The sequence below is a fragment of the Lipotes vexillifer genome, unplaced genomic scaffold, assembly GCF_000442215.2.
Source record: "Lipotes vexillifer unplaced genomic scaffold, Lipotes_vexillifer_v1.1 scaffold914, whole genome shotgun sequence".
Classification (NCBI taxonomy): domain Eukaryota; kingdom Metazoa; phylum Chordata; class Mammalia; order Artiodactyla; family Lipotidae; genus Lipotes; species Lipotes vexillifer.
This window is the reverse complement of record NW_006780388.1, coordinates 1611764-1627580: the sequence shown is the minus strand read 5'-3', so window position 1 is coordinate 1627580 and position 15817 is coordinate 1611764. Positions and strand designations below refer to the sequence as shown.

At 48.6% G+C, this 15817-nt stretch overlaps 1 protein-coding gene across 1 annotated transcript; it reads left to right on the top strand.

Moving 5' to 3' along the window:
- Positions 1-5107: 5107 nt before the first annotated feature.
- On the top strand, positions 5108-11974 carry ZNF263 (zinc finger protein 263). Its single transcript, XM_007453500.1, has 6 exons — positions 5108-5808; positions 6681-6861; positions 7310-7383; positions 7645-7771; positions 9317-9433; positions 9946-11974. Exons 1-6 carry the CDS (start codon positions 5422-5424, stop codon positions 11112-11114), a joined length of 2055 nt encoding a protein of 684 aa, XP_007453562.1. The 5' UTR covers positions 5108-5421; the 3' UTR covers positions 11115-11974.
- Positions 11975-15817: the final 3843 nt, after the last annotated feature.

Sequence of the window (15817 nt, the reverse complement as noted above, 5' to 3'; positions counted from 1 at the left end):
AAAGAGTTGTGCTAAACCAGTCATGGGATGATAGAAACTCTTAAGTAGATCCCAAAGCTTTTTGCTCCAATTAAGAAATTTTCTTTCCTTGAAAACCCAACTATCTTGAAGTCAAATCATTGTTTCATTTCTTTGGAAGGATTTCTTTGAAATCCTGCAATTCCTTCACCCGTGACTCTTCTCTGTGCTCCACAGGGAAGCTCAGGCCAGCTTTGGTACTGGATATCTTGGCCGTGACAGGAGGCATGTTAGTTTGGGTCACCACTGGTTTTTCTGAATTCAGACTGATTTCTGGGGCAGACAGCCTCTCTATATCTAGTTCTGTTTTCAGTTAGGATTATTTCACCTGGAACTTCTGTCAGGCAGTTTTTCCACATTAGGACAAAACTAAAATGAAGAGAAAGCTCCTTTTGTGGTTAATTAAGGCCATCATCCTCCAGTCTATGGAAGAGCAGTGAATTCTGTGTTAAAGTCAATAAACTAAATTAGCTTTATATTATCTGTTGAATATTTTGATAATAGAATTATCTAAGTTAGGACTAAAATGTAAAGTAATTTTCCTAAAATTCTGACTCTTTTAAGGCTGAGAAACATTCTCTTATTGAGTCCCAAGAAAAGAGAGAGAGGTAAAAGTGGGAGTTTTGGAACTATGTCCTGGATTATTTTCAGTTAAGAGATTTTCAAATAAAAATTGGTATCTGAACTGGGTTGGTTGGTGACCAGCAAAAAATGTCTTTATATGTTTCAGCTGAAGTCTAGAAGTGGATTATCTTGAAATTAACCAAAATAACTATCTTTCTGGCAATCTAAGGACAACTAGTAAAATTTTCTCCAGCTCAACTTCCTGCCATGTCCTACCATTCCTTTTCTCACTGAGAGCAGTTATGGTTTGTACCCTTTTTCTGTGTCCCTTCCTCTCCTTCCTCACATCTAACAAACTTTACTGGTCTGCAGTAAAATGTGAGTTGATAAATAGTGATTTAAGATCCAAATAGAGGAAAATGTTTAAATATTAACGTTACCGAACAACATTAGCAAGTTAGTTTAACGTTAATCTGAAGGATAATTTAAATTCCAGAACATTTTATCAAAATGCCTTATATTTTCATGGAGAAAGGGCAATATATTTCAGATCAATAAAAAAAAATGTCTTTTGGGACTTCCCTTGTAGTCCAGTGGATAAGACTCCACGCTCCCAGTGCAGGTGGCCAGGGTTCGATCCCTGGTCAGGGAACTAGATCCTACATGCATGCCACAGCTAAAGATCCCACATGCCATAACTAAGGCCCAGCACAGCCAAGATAAATAATAAATTTTAAAAAATAAACAGTTCATTCCTTTAAAAAAATTGTTTAAAAAAGAAAATGTGTTTCAAATGAAATGCCACTTAAAGTCACTATTTTGTTTATGTTTGGATTTCAAAGCTAACTGTGGGATTAAAGAGTAATGTGTTACAGGTAAAAGCAAACCTGAAGCCATAGATCACAGGAAAACTGTAGTCAAGTGGGAAGAAACCAAAACTGGGGAGAGTGGCAAATAGCAAAGGCTTAGGGTGGCAGAAACCTGGAGGCCAGGATATCCTAAGATGAGAGTCAGGAAAAGCATTTCAGAATGACAGGAGCTGCTTGTTTGTTCCTACGCCAAAGAGCACAGATGTGAAATTCTTAACGCTGCAGATTTCATCAAATGTCATTTTGAAAACCAGGCACAGACAGCTACACCCCGCCCCTTGAGTGCAAGGCAATCTATAAGACTCAGGTAAGGACTGAAAGTAGCTCTAGACACAGAATTTAGTACCCATGAGAACTAAGACCAGGAGTAGTAGGGTTTTTTTAATCTGAAATTCAGAATTGTTTTTTCTTCTACATAATAGGGAGCCACCGATAGCTAAGGACAAGAAAATACAGTTGACTTGTACAACATGGGTTTGAACTGCGTGAGTCCACTTACACATGGAAATTTTTCAATACATATTACAGTACTACACAACCCAATGGTGGTTGAATCCGTGGATGCAGAATGACAGATATGGAAGGCCAACTGTAAAGTTACAGATGAATTTTCCAATGTGCAGAGGGTTAGCGCCCCAAACCCCCACTGCGTTGTTCAAGGGTCAACTGTATAAGAAAGTGAAATCAACAGTGGTTACTAGAGGGCATACTTACTTCCCTTAGCTTACATTTCACCCAGTCTTAAAGTAGTGGGTTTAATCTTTTTCATCATTTAGAGAACTTAATGAAAGCCATGGATCCAACTTCCTAGAAAATACATGTACACATGCAGTTTTGTGTACAATATCAAAAGGTTTTAAAAATCTCCAGATCCACCCATGTGACCCTCTAGAACTGTGTTGATGGTAGCCACTACCTGGTGGGTCTTAGCAACACTAGCTGCATTTTAAGTGCTCAGTAGCCGCCATCACAGTAAGTTCTATTGTACTTAGAACTGCTGCTCTAGAATTTCTAGACCCTAGGTTAAGAACTCCTGCCCCAAATGAACCCCTATAGTTCTGCTGGCCTGTAACACCACTCCCAGTCAAATTGGTATTTGACTATAAAATACCATCTGTAAAAGTTATTTTCTCTGCCTGAATATAGATAGGCCTCAAATAAATGGAGGAATACTATCAGTAATTCTGAATAACTCTGAAAGTCTATCTAGCTTTAAGTACCTGTTAATAACCTAAAATCAAAAGGAACTTAGATAGCAAATTGGTTTATCCTTCATTCTTACCATCTCAAGGTATGTGTAGTTTTGCAAACATTCCCATGCTCCACATCCTGCAATAATAATCCGAGTGGCTTTTCTGTGAGATAGGGTAAGCCTTCAGGAATTTGCTGTGCATTAGTAACAGCTAATATTGAGTTCATACTAAATGCCAGGTATGATTCTAAGCATCCTACATATGTTAGACCGGTTAATCCTCACCCAGTGTTATAAGGTGGGTATAGTATTATCCCCTCAAAACAGGTGAAGGAACTGAGGTTTGAGGCTTAGTGAGATTCAATAACTTATCTGAGATAACATAGTAAATGCCAGAGAGGTGGTTATTAGGTTAGAATCTATTTTCTCCTGAAATATGAAGATCTAAAACATGAAAAAAATGGTCTTACAGGACTCTGAGGTCACGTCTCAACAAGGCTTTCTGAAATGGACCTGCACCAGCCTGTGCGCTGTGAGGCCTCTGGGTCTGAATTTGCCACAACAGCTGGTGGACCTTTTCTCTGGAGGGTATCAACTACAAATTAGCATTTTCCATTGGCACTAGCCATCTACCTCTACAAAGATTAAATCGTGCTGCTGCAGCTGCTGACTTTCAACACCCCTTGAAAGCAGTTCAGGGTGGAGAGCTGAAATGAGGCACTCTGTGCTCTGGGAAAAACTGGCAGAACAGGTCTTCAGATAGTTAGATATTTTCAGGAGCCAATTTTATGAGCCCAATTCTTGTATCTCCTCATATCTAGAAAAGCACTAAAATCCTTCATGGTGACGTCTGCTCCTCGTGACTAGCAGTAACCTACAAGAGACTAGCAGAAACCTTCTGTAAAAACTATGTGCTTGATTGCATGTACTCCCCCTTCACCAAAATCATTTATATACTGACCTTCCCCCCTGCCTCTTTGGAGCAGTTTCTCAGAGCTATCTGGTACGCTGTCTCCTGGGCTGCAGCCCCCTTTTGACCCAAATAAAACTTAACTCACAACTCTCACGTTGTGCATTTCTTTTTTGAAGTAGACAAGTGGAACAAGGAAAAAAATACAGTACTCAGTACTCTCTCCACCTCGTCATTGAAAGTTGACCCTCTCCGTCCCCACATCACCCTTTACCATCATGGCTTTAGCGACAGACTAAAGTGTGATCCTGGGCAAGTGACTTAACTGACACTCTGTAACATGGGGATGATAATAGCGTCTTGTTCCTACAATTTTGTGTGCTGTGAGGATCCAGTTGCATGTAAGCAGGCGCTCAATAAACGATTACTGTTTGTCATGATTCAACCCCACGACCCTTTTATCTCCTGAGACCACGGGCCTGACCGTCGCTGGCGGGAATGGAGGAGGTGGGCCGACCTGGGCCATGTCTCAGAGCTGGGCAGCCCTCCCCTCACCAGCACAAAGCCTCGACTGCGCCGGCCAGGGAATCGACCCTCCGGGTTTCCTTCCACTTGCCCCGCACGATGAAATTTCATGGCGGACCAAGGAGGGAGATGAACAAGGATCTCGCCCCCTCAGGGCTGGACAATAAAAGGCACGCCCCCGGCAAGTTTAAAATCGGAAGCCGGCGGTGCGGGCTGGGTCCGCAGCGGCCCTGGGGGACGTCCAGCCGCTTGCAGCCGGACCCTGGGCGGACATGAGAGCGCCACGGGCCACAGGCCCACTCTCCCCACTGACGGCCTCCGCACCCGGCCCCGCAGCGCCAGGCCCTCAAGGGCGCAGGCGCGGGCCGCGCTGCCTACGGCATCTCTCCGCAGGCCCTGCGGCGGCGCTGACCCGGCCGGGGCCCACTCTTCTCCGCCTCTTCCAAGGCGCCGAGCAGGCGGCCGAGTGGACCCTGGCTCAAATGTCTCGGAGGCTGCCCGGGCGGGTGGACCCTCTCCTGAAGCTCCGCCCAACTGCAGCGTGTGGGGACCACCTTGAAATCCGTTTTGACCCGAACAGCGATTCTCAAATTTGTCTGTGGGGAAAGAATTTTTCCACTTGTCTGTGGAAGAGCTTGTTAACAATTCAGATTTTCGGGCCCCACCCCGACACTCAGAGGCACAGGACCTCGCGTGACTCGGAGATCTGAACTTCAGTAAGCTTTCCGAGGGATTCTGACCCTGGTAGTCCGCCGGTCACACCCGATTCGGGCTTAATTTCCACTAGCAGACCTACAGACTCCGGCTCCCAGGGGTTTCTGAGATCCCGGACCTCGCCCGATGGCCCCGCCTCTCGTCCCCAATTGGCCCTTCGCTCGTCCCGCCCCTGAAGGCAAATCTTTTCTTCTGGTTGGTCAGCGGTGAGTGTGTGGCGAGACCTGACCCAACGGGCGCTAGAGTTCTCGGAACGTGACCGGGAAGTTGGTCCGGAGCAGGCGCCGTTGGTTGTTGACGCCTAACGCGCTCTGAGACTTCCGGCGTGGGAGCCGAGCTTCGAGTCCTGCGTGAGTCCGCTGCAAGGGGGAAAGCGCGGTGCTTAGGTCCTGCCCTGGGGCGGTCCTGGCGGGGGCGGGCCAGGGGGTGGTGGGGCGGCGCCCGCAAACTACTGACGCCGAGGCGCCGGAGCTGGCTGCGCCCGCCCTGGAGCCGGGCTCCTCGGCCGGGATTTGGGGCTTCGGGGCCCCCGGCTCTTGTGGACGCCCGCCATCCTTGCGCGGGGCCGGGGGCGCCTTCCTAACTGGGCGCAGCTGGTTTCGGGGCCAAGGCGGTGGGGGGACCTGAAGATGGCGTCGGGTCCGGGCTTCCAGGACCGGGAAGGGCTCCTGATAGTGAAACTGGAGGAGGACTGCACCTGGAGCCAGGAGCTGCCCCCGACAGACCCAGGACCCAGCCCGGAGGCCTCCCATCAGCGCTTCAGACGGTTCCGTTTCCAAGAGGCCGCTGGGCCCCGGGAAGCCCTCAGTCGGCTCCAGGAGCTTTGCCATGGGTGGCTGCGGCCTGAGATGCGTACCAAGGAGCAGATCCTGGAGGTGTTGGTGCTGGAGCAGTTTCTGACCATCCTGCCCCAGGAGATCCAGAGCAGGGTGCAAGAGCTGCATCCGGAGAGCGGCGAAGAAGCGGTGACTCTGGTGGAGGATATGCAGAAAGAGCTTGGGAGACTGAGGCAACAGGTGAGAGAAAGAGCTGTTTTATTTGCGGTTTGTTTGGCCCTGAGGACTGGGACATCGCGTTGGCCCAGTTACCCCTACGAATTTACTTGGTTGCCCTGAGTAGACCTTAGGTGGGCAAGAAGCCTTTTTGTAGTTTAGCGAGGAACTTTCATTCTCCAGATTTTCCCCAAGTGGACAGAGCGAGCAGTGAAGAGTGCCCTGTTTCCACATGGAGGCAGTGTCTCTGCATTAGTGTGAGCCCAGGAGTTAGCGCGCTAGGTTCAAATGCTCACTCTGCCTCGTACTAGCTTTGGGACTTTGGGCAAGTTACTTAATTTCTTTGGGCCCCAGACTTGGTAAAATGAGAATGGTAAAAGACCTCTCTAGGGTGGCTTTGAGCATTAGAGCAGGATGTAGTTTTGATCACACTACTGGTTTACAGTTAGTGCTTAATAGCTGTTAGCTATTGTTATATTACAGTCAGCAGTCTAATCTCTACAAAGCTGGGTGGCAGTTAAGAGTGGACTTAAAAAACTGGCACTGAATCTCTGAGGCCACTTGCCCCAGGGCCACCCAAGTTTAACTTACCCAGTAGTCAGGAACGGACGCATCTTGAAAAGGTGGGGGAAAGCGAGAGGGAGTGAGGTGTGTCAGAAGAGCTGTGTGGGGAAGGTGTGCACTGGAAGTGAACTCCCCCCACCCCTCACACACATTTTCTCAGGTGTACACGGGGTCAGAAAAGTTTTGTTTCAGTGTAAACCATTCTTCTCTCTTGGTGGGTCCAAAGGGATTGCCAGTAGCTCTCCGTTGAAGGCTTGCCCTCAGAATTCTGTACTAATTTCCCTTCCTCTCGGGCCCTGTTGTGATGGTGAGTGATGTGGGTTGGTTCCCAGGTGACAAACCATGGGCGGGGAACAGAAGTGCTTTTGGAGGAGACTTTGCCTCTGGAAACAGCACGAGAGTCACCGAGCTTCAAGCTGGAGCCAATGGAGACTGAGCGAAGCCCTGGCCGCAGGCTGCAGGAGCTGCTAGGCCCCAGCCCCAAAAGGGATCCCCAGACTGTAAAGGAGAGGGGTGAGGAACAGTTCTCTGGGCAAGTGGGAGGGATGAGGGGCTTTGGGATTGCCCCTGACACCAGCAGAATGCAGCATGGCTGCCAAGGAGGGGGCATTTCTGACCTGAGGGTTTCCAGATGTGACGTGAAAGACCTAGAAGTGGTTTGGATTCCTCTTGGGGTGGGTGGAGGGAGGGGGAATCTCTTAGTAAGCCCTTTTGTATGCAGAACGGAGACATTTAGAGCTCAGTGAATGATTGAGGGCTTTAATGCTTGGGCCAGCAGGGAAGACTGCTGGTACCCTGTTGTTTTGAATATCGCTTTATTATTCCTCGGTTGCCTTCTTTTGTTCAGTGTTCATCCTCAGAGCAGAGACTGGGTGTTGGGGAATGGATACTGTGTTGTGACAATCCTTGGGTTGCCAAGAATTAGGGATGCCGTTCTCATCATAATTTCTGTCACCTTCAGCATTATCTGCTCCCTGGCTTTCTCTCTTTCCTCCCGAAGGAAACATGGAAGACAAGGAGCTGACTGGGCCCCAGGTGATGTGGAAGTTCCCATTGTCTCCCCGAAGTTGCTCTTGTGGGGGTGGGGTCCTTTTGCCACTTGGAGAGGATCCTTTCTACCTCACCACATGCATCTCTCCCACCTTTATTTGTCCTCCACACCTCACTTGTAGGCCTCCCCCTTCTTCCCCATGAAATGTGTCCTCAGCACACCTGGGTTTTGCCCCTTTAACCCATGACTCTGCTTGAATTGTTCTTGGTGCTTCAGGGCCTAAAGGTGATCTTGTGCTGTTTCAGTTGCCTGAGAGCTTAGAGGACGTGGCTATGTACATCTCCCAGGAGGAGTGGGGGCATCAGCATCCTAGTAAGAGGGCCCTCTCCCAGGACACGGTGCAGGAGAGTTATGAGAATGTGGACTCACTGGGTAAGGACTTCTTTTCCAGGGATGAAGGCTGAGCCATTTCTGACCAGGGTCCTGTCCCTTAGGTGCTCACCTCCTGGGTATAAGTTCTGAGTTTAGCCAGACGACCTGCCTTTGTCTAAAGTCCCTTGGACTAAGATCACTTAAATATTTGCCAGGTGCCACAGTTGGCACACTTAAGGGCCCCAGCTGCCAGGGCTGAGGGCGGGGAGTCTGAGCCATAATGAACTTCCTAAGGCAGAAGAAGTCAGATCCAATGGTGCCCACCCCATCCCCACTTCCCACCCCTCACACACAGATCACAGGATGCTATGGGGCTCTAAGTTCTTGATGCCTTGCAGGTTCAAGATGCTTATTCTTCTGACCTCACTTATGTTTTCTATGCTCCATTAGTATTTCTGGGCTCTTTCCCAGAGGCACAAATTTCAGGGGCACTGGCATCAACATTCCAGCTCAGTGGCTGTCCCAGTCCTTAAGAATTCAGGAAGGGGGAAGGCTTTGTGGAAATTTGGAAATGATATATATCTAAAACAGGGTCTAAGTAAGTTAGATATAAATTAAGATGCATCTACGTTTTGAACTATTATGCAGAGATTAAAAATGAGGTCTGTGAAATATGACCAAAAACTGATAGTTGGATTTAGGTGGAGAGTGTGTGGGTATTGTATAATTCCTTCATTTTTTCTGCATGTATGAAAATTCTCATAATAAAAAGTTGGGGGGAGTCTTAAAAAACAACATAAGACAGGATTGTGTATGTTACCATTATAGCTATATTGATGCATACCCGCTAGAAGAGTCACACTGCACTTTGTTTTCATACATGAGGTTTTCGTAAAGAGAAGCACAGCTATCATCTCACTTGCACTAATTTTGCAAGGGGGTCACTGCTGGGTTTGGTTGCCTTCATGGGGGCCTTCTCCAGGTTTTCTGTCACTGTGCTGTGGCTTGGTGCTCTAAGTTGAGCACAGCTGTTTCAGTGAGTGCTAAATAGGAAGAGTTCGGATCACAAGTTCTTGAAACTAAACTTTTTAAAGTCCGTGTTTGCTGGAGTTGGAGTGAGCGTAGCACAGGGTGGCACTTTTGGGTTTTAATCTCAGGGTCCTCTCAGAGTCCCAGGTCCTTTTCTGATTGTCCATCATATTACATTTTCTCCTTCTGGAGTTGCCCAGTCAAACTTAGTTCTATTTTATATGTATCCACAAGAGTCAAGGCTCTTTCACAGTATTAAACTGATTCCTCAAGGAACTGACTGACCACCCTGACCATGTTTGCTTGTTTGATTGTTGTTTTATTTACAAAAGTTTTACATTCTCATTGCAGAAATCCCAAGTACTACAAAAGTGTAAAAAGAAAAAGCCACAGTCTCCTTCCTCTAATTTCTTTCTCTAGGGGTAACCAGTGGGAAGAGTTTAGTGTATGTTCCAAGTAATTGCTGTCAGATTTCTGTATCCATTCACTGAAGGCAGGGAACAAGACTATCTTTGTTTGCCCTGCCTGGTAGAGGAAAATGGTGACATAGAAATCCTTTTCTTTCATTGTGAACAGAGTCTCAGGTTCCCACTCAGGAGGCCCTGAGCACCCAGGTGGAACAAGAAGGAAAGCCCTGGGATCCCAGTGTCCAGACTTGCAAGGAGGGCCTGAGCCCCAGGAGCCCAGCTCCAGGTAAGAAACAGTTGAGCAGCCTGCGCAGCTAGCCTCCCGCTGTTGGGAATGAGGCATTTGAGGGTCTTGGTGTAAGGCTAGACCATCACCACTGCCAGGGAGGTACATTCTTCCAGTGTCTCCACTGCTCACTTCCATCCCAGTGATGGCAGGCGAGGTACCCAGGGTGCAAAGTGTAAGGAGGCATTCACTCCTGGGCTCATTTGCCCACCCTAGTCCCAGTCCTGCTCCATCTCACCCATTCCCCAAGGGCAGAAGCCAGAGGCTCAGTTGGAGAGGGAGTTCGGGGCCCCTACAAGGGAATTCAAGACTGGTTTGAGCTCTGATTCCTGAGTGATGGCCCCACCCCTTATGTGGATCCCTGTCTACGGTGCTTTACCTATATGGGGAAGATGGGAAACTGAGGTAGAGCCAGCCCTTCTGGACTTCTAACCTACAGGCAGTAGCACACATGGGATTTCCTTTTCTCTGGTGTAGAAATAACATGGGTTTGGTTTCTCTCGATCTTCCAGGGGAAGAGAAATTTGACAATCTGGAAGAAAGTGCTCAGTCCGTTTGCCCCGAGAGCATCCACCCTCGGGCGCTGCTGCCTGGCCAGTCCGGAGGGGAGGTACCCTGGAGTCCTGAGCAGGGAAGGCCTCGTGACAGGGCAGAAGAGCATTGGGAGCCTCCCCCAGAGGTTCGGATGGAGCAGTCCTTAGTGGGGGCCACAAGTTGCAGAGAACTGGGGCAGCCAAAGGAACTGCAGCTAAAGAAGCTCCATTTATGTCCCTTGTGTGGCAAAAATTTCTCTAACAACTCGAACCTGATTAGGCACCAGAGGATACATGCAGCAGAAAGACTGTGTATGGGTGTGGGGTGCGCTGAAATCTTTGGCGGGAATCCACACTTTTTGTCACTACACAGAGCACACTTGGGAGAGGAGGCCCATAAGTGCCTTGAGTGTGGAAAAAGCTTCAGTCAGAATACCCACCTGACTCGGCATCGGCGTACCCACACAGGTGAGAAGCCCTATCAATGTCATGAGTGTGGAAAGAGCTTCTCTTGCAACTCCAACCTCCACAGGCACCAGAGAACGCACACAGGTGAAAAGCCCTACAAGTGCCCTGAGTGTGGGGAGATCTTTGCTCACAGTTCCAACCTCCTTAGGCACCAGAGAATTCACACAGGAGAGAGACCTTATAAGTGTTCTGAGTGTGGGAAAAGTTTCTCTCGCAGTTCTCACCTTGTCATTCACGAAAGAACTCACGAGAAAGAGAGGCTGTACCCCTTCTCTGAGTGTGGGGAAGCAGTGAGTGACAGCACCCTCTTTCTTGCCAATCATGGGACCCACAAGGCAGAGAAGAAACTCTTTCAGTGTTTAACTTGTGGGAAAAGCTTCCAGCAGGGCATGCACCTCACCAGACACCAGAGAACACACACAGGAGAGAAACCATATAAATGTACCCTCTGTGGGGAAAACTTCTCTCATAGATCCAACTTAATCAGACACCAGAGAATTCACACGGGAGAGAAACCCTATACCTGTCATGAGTGTGGAGACAGTTTCTCTCACAGCTCCAATCGGATTCGTCATCTGAGAACCCATACAGGAGAGAGACCCTATAAGTGTTCCGAATGTGGAGAAAGCTTTTCTCGGAGTTCACGCCTTATGAGTCATCAGAGAACTCACACTGGATAGAAACAATGGGATTTCTTTTGGGCCCAGATAAGGTGGCATATTCAGAGGGGCCTCTTGTTAAGAGCTGATATTCCTTACCCAGCATGATCTGCATCTTTAAGGTAATTACTCCAAAGAGGAACCAGGGGAGAGTCGTTGTGAGGGAGGTGCAGAGGCAGCAAACGATTAGCGTAAAACTGAAAAGGAATTCTGTTGGAACTAGTGAGGATGGCAAGTCTTTGAAGTGACCTTCTCAGGGTGGAATCCCCTCTGAAGTTCTTCCAGTCTCAGGGCACACCTACCCCCTCAGCATATTTAGCCAACTTGAGACTTGGGTGCCTTACTGTGTCCAGTGTGTATCCCAACAACTTTGGGAATTCACAAACTTCCTGGTATTGCTTCCTCACTTGGGACATTCATCAGGAGCTTTTGGGCTCCTGAGGCCCTTGAGACCAAAGAAGAGGGGCGAGGTCTCCTGGGAGACCAGCTGGAGGCACAGAAAGACTGGTGGTGAGTTGCAGCTCTTCTGAAGGCCTGGCTGAGAAGCCACAAGCAATCCCGGGCAGCCACCACAGTGCCCTCAGTGGCCTGACAGTAGGGCTCATTGGCAGATCATGCATGTAATTGTCACCTCAAACAAAAAGGAACCAGAGACCTAAGGGAAATAGTAAGATGGAATTTGCAGGTCAGCCCAGGAATTGGCAGAGGAAACCGGGGTCTTAATTAGCTTACCCTTTGCAGAGATCAAGTCCTCAGAGGGTTCCATGAAAGATGGGTTCCCTGGGAGACTTGGAAAACGTGGATCCCGGGGAAATTAGGAATCATGCCTTTCCCTGTTGAAAATATGTTTGGATGGTAATAAATATGTTCAGGAAACATGAGTGTGTGACTCATCATTGAGGGCCTTTGACTTGGCCTCCAGTGTTGATTGGTCTTCCACCTGCTTTGGGTAGAGGACCTGGCTTTCTCTTTGTGGTCTTACTTGGTTGCTAAGGAGGGTTCTGACAAAGGTGACAACAGACAGGCTGAGGGAGGGAGCGTGTGGCCCTGGCTGGCTCCAGGCTGGGACTGCTATGTGGTAATAAAGGGTCAATCCAGTGGCTGCTTGGGGTGATGTCATAAGGGTGTTCTAGAAGGGTTTTTTTTCCTTCTATGGTGTACAGCTGTGAACATTGTCTTTTTTTAATTTTTAAAAAAATTATTTTTTTTATTTTAAAAAAATTATTTTTTTTTTATTTAAAAAAAATTTTTTTTATTTTTAAAAAAATTATTATTTTTGGCTGTGTTGGGTTTTCGTGGCTGCACACGGGTTTTCTCTAGTTGAGGTGAGTGGGGGCTGCTCTTCATTGCAGTGCGTTGGCTTCTCACTGCAGTGGCTTCTCTTGTTGTGGAGCATGGGCTCTAGGCGCGCAGGCTTCAGTAGCTGTGGCACGCAGGCTCAGCAGTTGTGGCTCGCAGGCTCTAGAGTGCAGTCTCTGGTTGTGGCACATGGGCTTAGTTGCTCCGCGGCATGTGGGATCTTCCCGGACCAGGGCTCGAACCCGTGTCCCCTGCGTTGGCAGGCGAATTCTTAACCACTGCGCCACTAGGGAAGCCCTGAACATTCTTTTGATTGTTTACAATGTTTACTTTCTTGCAAAGTAGGTAAAGGAAGATCTGGCTCGTCAAAGACAAGTTATTTTGGTCAAGCAAATGGTTCCCAGGAAAAGATGGTTCTGATATAACTGCGTTATTAGTGGAGGGATATATAGGAGAGGGCAAAACTATTAGGGGACAGCATTACATTTCAGAATGGGGAATCAGGAATAGGAATTCTAGGAGTGTGCTTCTATGGAAAAGAGGTAGAATACCAGGGAGAATTCTAGGAGTAGGAAATTCTGATGCTAGGAAAACATCTCAGGATTTGGCCCTGGAGGAAAATATCTAACTAGCTGTTCTTTGGGAGAAAAAGAAGAAACATTCCACTGGCAACAGGCTATTAAATATAGCACTTTTAAGTAAAGGAAATAACCCTGTGTGCCCCCCACCCTTGCTTATATCTGTTTCTCATTTCTGTACCATTCTCTTACCCTCAAGAGGGCAGTGGTAGTGCGAGGCTACCAGGGGGTCAGGGAAGGGAGATGAGGATTTGAAAGAGATTAATGTGGAATGGACAGTGGTAGGAGCAGGACAGGGCTGCTGTGGCTGCCAATACCATGAAGTGGGTGGGTGGTGTAAAGTTGATGTTAGTAAGCACTCTGGTTAAGATGGCAACTTATGTGGATTATAAACCTCATGAGAATAGAAAGCACCCCTCCCCTTCAGATCCTTATCCCTCATCCCCCATAATACTATCCATACAGATCTTAGGATGTGGTCTAACTGGCATTGCTCCTACTCGGAGTACTACAGTTGGAGCCAGAGCAAGAGGACCCCCAGGTGTTCACTCCTGGCACTAAGAAGTCTTTGTAATCGTAGACTTCACCCAGTCCCCAGTCTAACTCCGCTTCTAACAAACTTAACATGCAGAGCTCTTCTTGGCCTTGTTTTCATGAGGTGATGTCACAAAATATTGCATGTAAAACACTTAGCACAGAGCCTGGCACATAGAAAATACTCATCTATTTGTGCCACCTGTGGGTAGATAAAACTGGCAAATTGCCTTTTTTTTGCGGTACGCGGGCCTCTCACTATTGTGGCCTCTCCCATTGCGGAGCACAGGCGCTCCGGACGCGCAGGCTCAGCGGCCATGGCTCACGGGCCCAGCCGCTCCGCGGCATGTGGGATCTTCCGGGACCGGGGCACGAACCCGTGTCCCCTGCATCGGCAGGTGGACTCTCAACCACTGCGCCACCAGGGAAGCCCGCCCTTTTTTTTTTTTTTTTAGTTTTTTGTTTGTTTTATACTGCAGGTTCTTACTAGTCATCAATTTTATACACATCAGCGTATACATGTCAATCCCAATTGCCCAATTCAGGACACCACCATGCCTTTCTTCTTAAGTACCTGGTAGTAAGAGCAATGTAAGACCACGCTGGGGAATTTCCTGGTGGTCCACTGGTTAGGACTCGGCGCTTTCACTGGCAAGTTGGCCTGGGTTCAGTCCTTGGTTGGGGAACTAAGATCCCACAAGCCATGTGGCAAAGCCAAAAAAAAAAAAAAAAGACCACGCTGGCAGGAACTCTGGGGAGTAGTCTGCTATTGACAGTCAGGATTGATGACTTCATCGTTACAGTCATATTTCAGAAAGCGGGTCAGAGGCCCTTACTAAAGGGTCCCATGAAGGCACTGCAAGGGAGGGCCAAGTATATATACTTTTATACTACACACATATGTTTTACATTATTATTTTTACCCCACTAGTCCTCTTGAAAAAGAAACCAGAACAGATTCCAACAGGCTTTTTAGTCAAAGGGAGACTAATGCTGGGGTCAAGAAAGACCCCTGCCCCTTCAATCCAAATGGGTACACAGGAGAACTGGGAGATGTGGACTGACCCTGAGCAATAGCCACACACCCTTGTAGCAAAGGTAGCACATGAGACCAGCAGAAAGGCTCCTGGGTGGAGAATCAGTACCACATGTAAGCAGAAGCCTGGCAGAGGCAGACTAAAAGCAGCAGGCCCGACATCAATGGGGACAAAGCCCCTTAACGCCAGAGACCAGAGGAAGTGTTAAAACAGTACCAAGTTGTTTAGTTTTTTTCCAGGGAAAGTTATCAGAAATAACTTTTAAGAATTTTTACTGCAGTAATGAAAGAACTTACAGGTCTCAATAATGCAGTTAGGAGGCAGAAGTAATGGTCTAGGTGAATTCAACAATAACAAAATGGTTAATGAAAAATGGCACAGCCCCCGCCCCAATTGTGACAAACCTTCCAGTTAATGTCCTCAATTCATCATTGAGACACCTTGAATGTCCCAGAAGCTTCTGTTAAGAAATCAAAACTGGTGACTCACCAGGATCCAAAGCTGCTTCAGGGAGATAGTGAGATTTCTTCAGGCAGAAAGGATGGGAAAAGAAAATACTAAGAAGTTTCTGAAATCCTAGGGTGTGTTTTGGACATAACGAGGAATTGTGTTTGCCTCTCCATCCCCACTTTCCCTCTAGGCAGGAAAAGGTTCTAAATCCTGGGTGTGGTTCCCCACTCAGAGGGTGAAGCTGCTCTGGAGGGGATTTCTCGTCCTCTTGGCAGGGGGTCCAGGTTAAGTTTGCGAATCCTGCCCCAGCCACTGGTACAAGAGCTAGGTGCCTGGGTTTCTCCGAGCAGCTCTCATCTTCAGGAATGATTTCCAGAACCCAAAACTTCAGTCCTTTCTCAGGCTTGGGCAAAGCCATCGAGTCTGCGCGTCCCTCAGCTTAGCTTCCGGCGGCATCTGGGACAGGGCGCCACGCCCCTAGAACCGCCCGCGTGCCCCACCGGCTGGTCCCATGGAGGACGGTTCCCAAGCCGGCCCAGGAGCAGCAACGGCTAGGGGGTGGTGGCGCTCGGCAGCCGCCTCGCCCCGGCCGCACGCACCTGCCGCGTCTCCCTTCAAGGTCTCCCTCCACCCGCAGTCCCGGGGAACCTACACTCGCACCGCACCCGGTGGCCCGCGGGCACGCGCTCCACGGCTGCGCCGGGGCGCGCCCCCTCCTCAGGCCCACCCTCAGCGCAGGCCCCGCCCCTCCCCGGCTAGACCTGGCATTTCGCCGCCTGCGGGTTACGACTCCGGCGGTTGGGGCGGGCAGCGCGGCGAAGGGTTT

Bases quoted from the DNA above. Each gene is read 5' to 3' on its own strand.
- ZNF263 (XM_007453500.1), top strand. From the start codon at position 5,422: ATGGCGTCGGGTCCGGGCTTCCAGGACCGGGAAGGGCTCCTGATAGTG. The intron at 6,862-7,309 runs GTGAGGAACAGT...TGTCACCTTCAG, and splicing joins CCAGACTGTAAAGGAGAGGG to CATTATCTGCTCCCTGGCTT. The intron at 7,772-9,316 runs GTAAGGACTTCT...CATTGTGAACAG, and splicing joins TGAGAATGTGGACTCACTGG to AGTCTCAGGTTCCCACTCAG.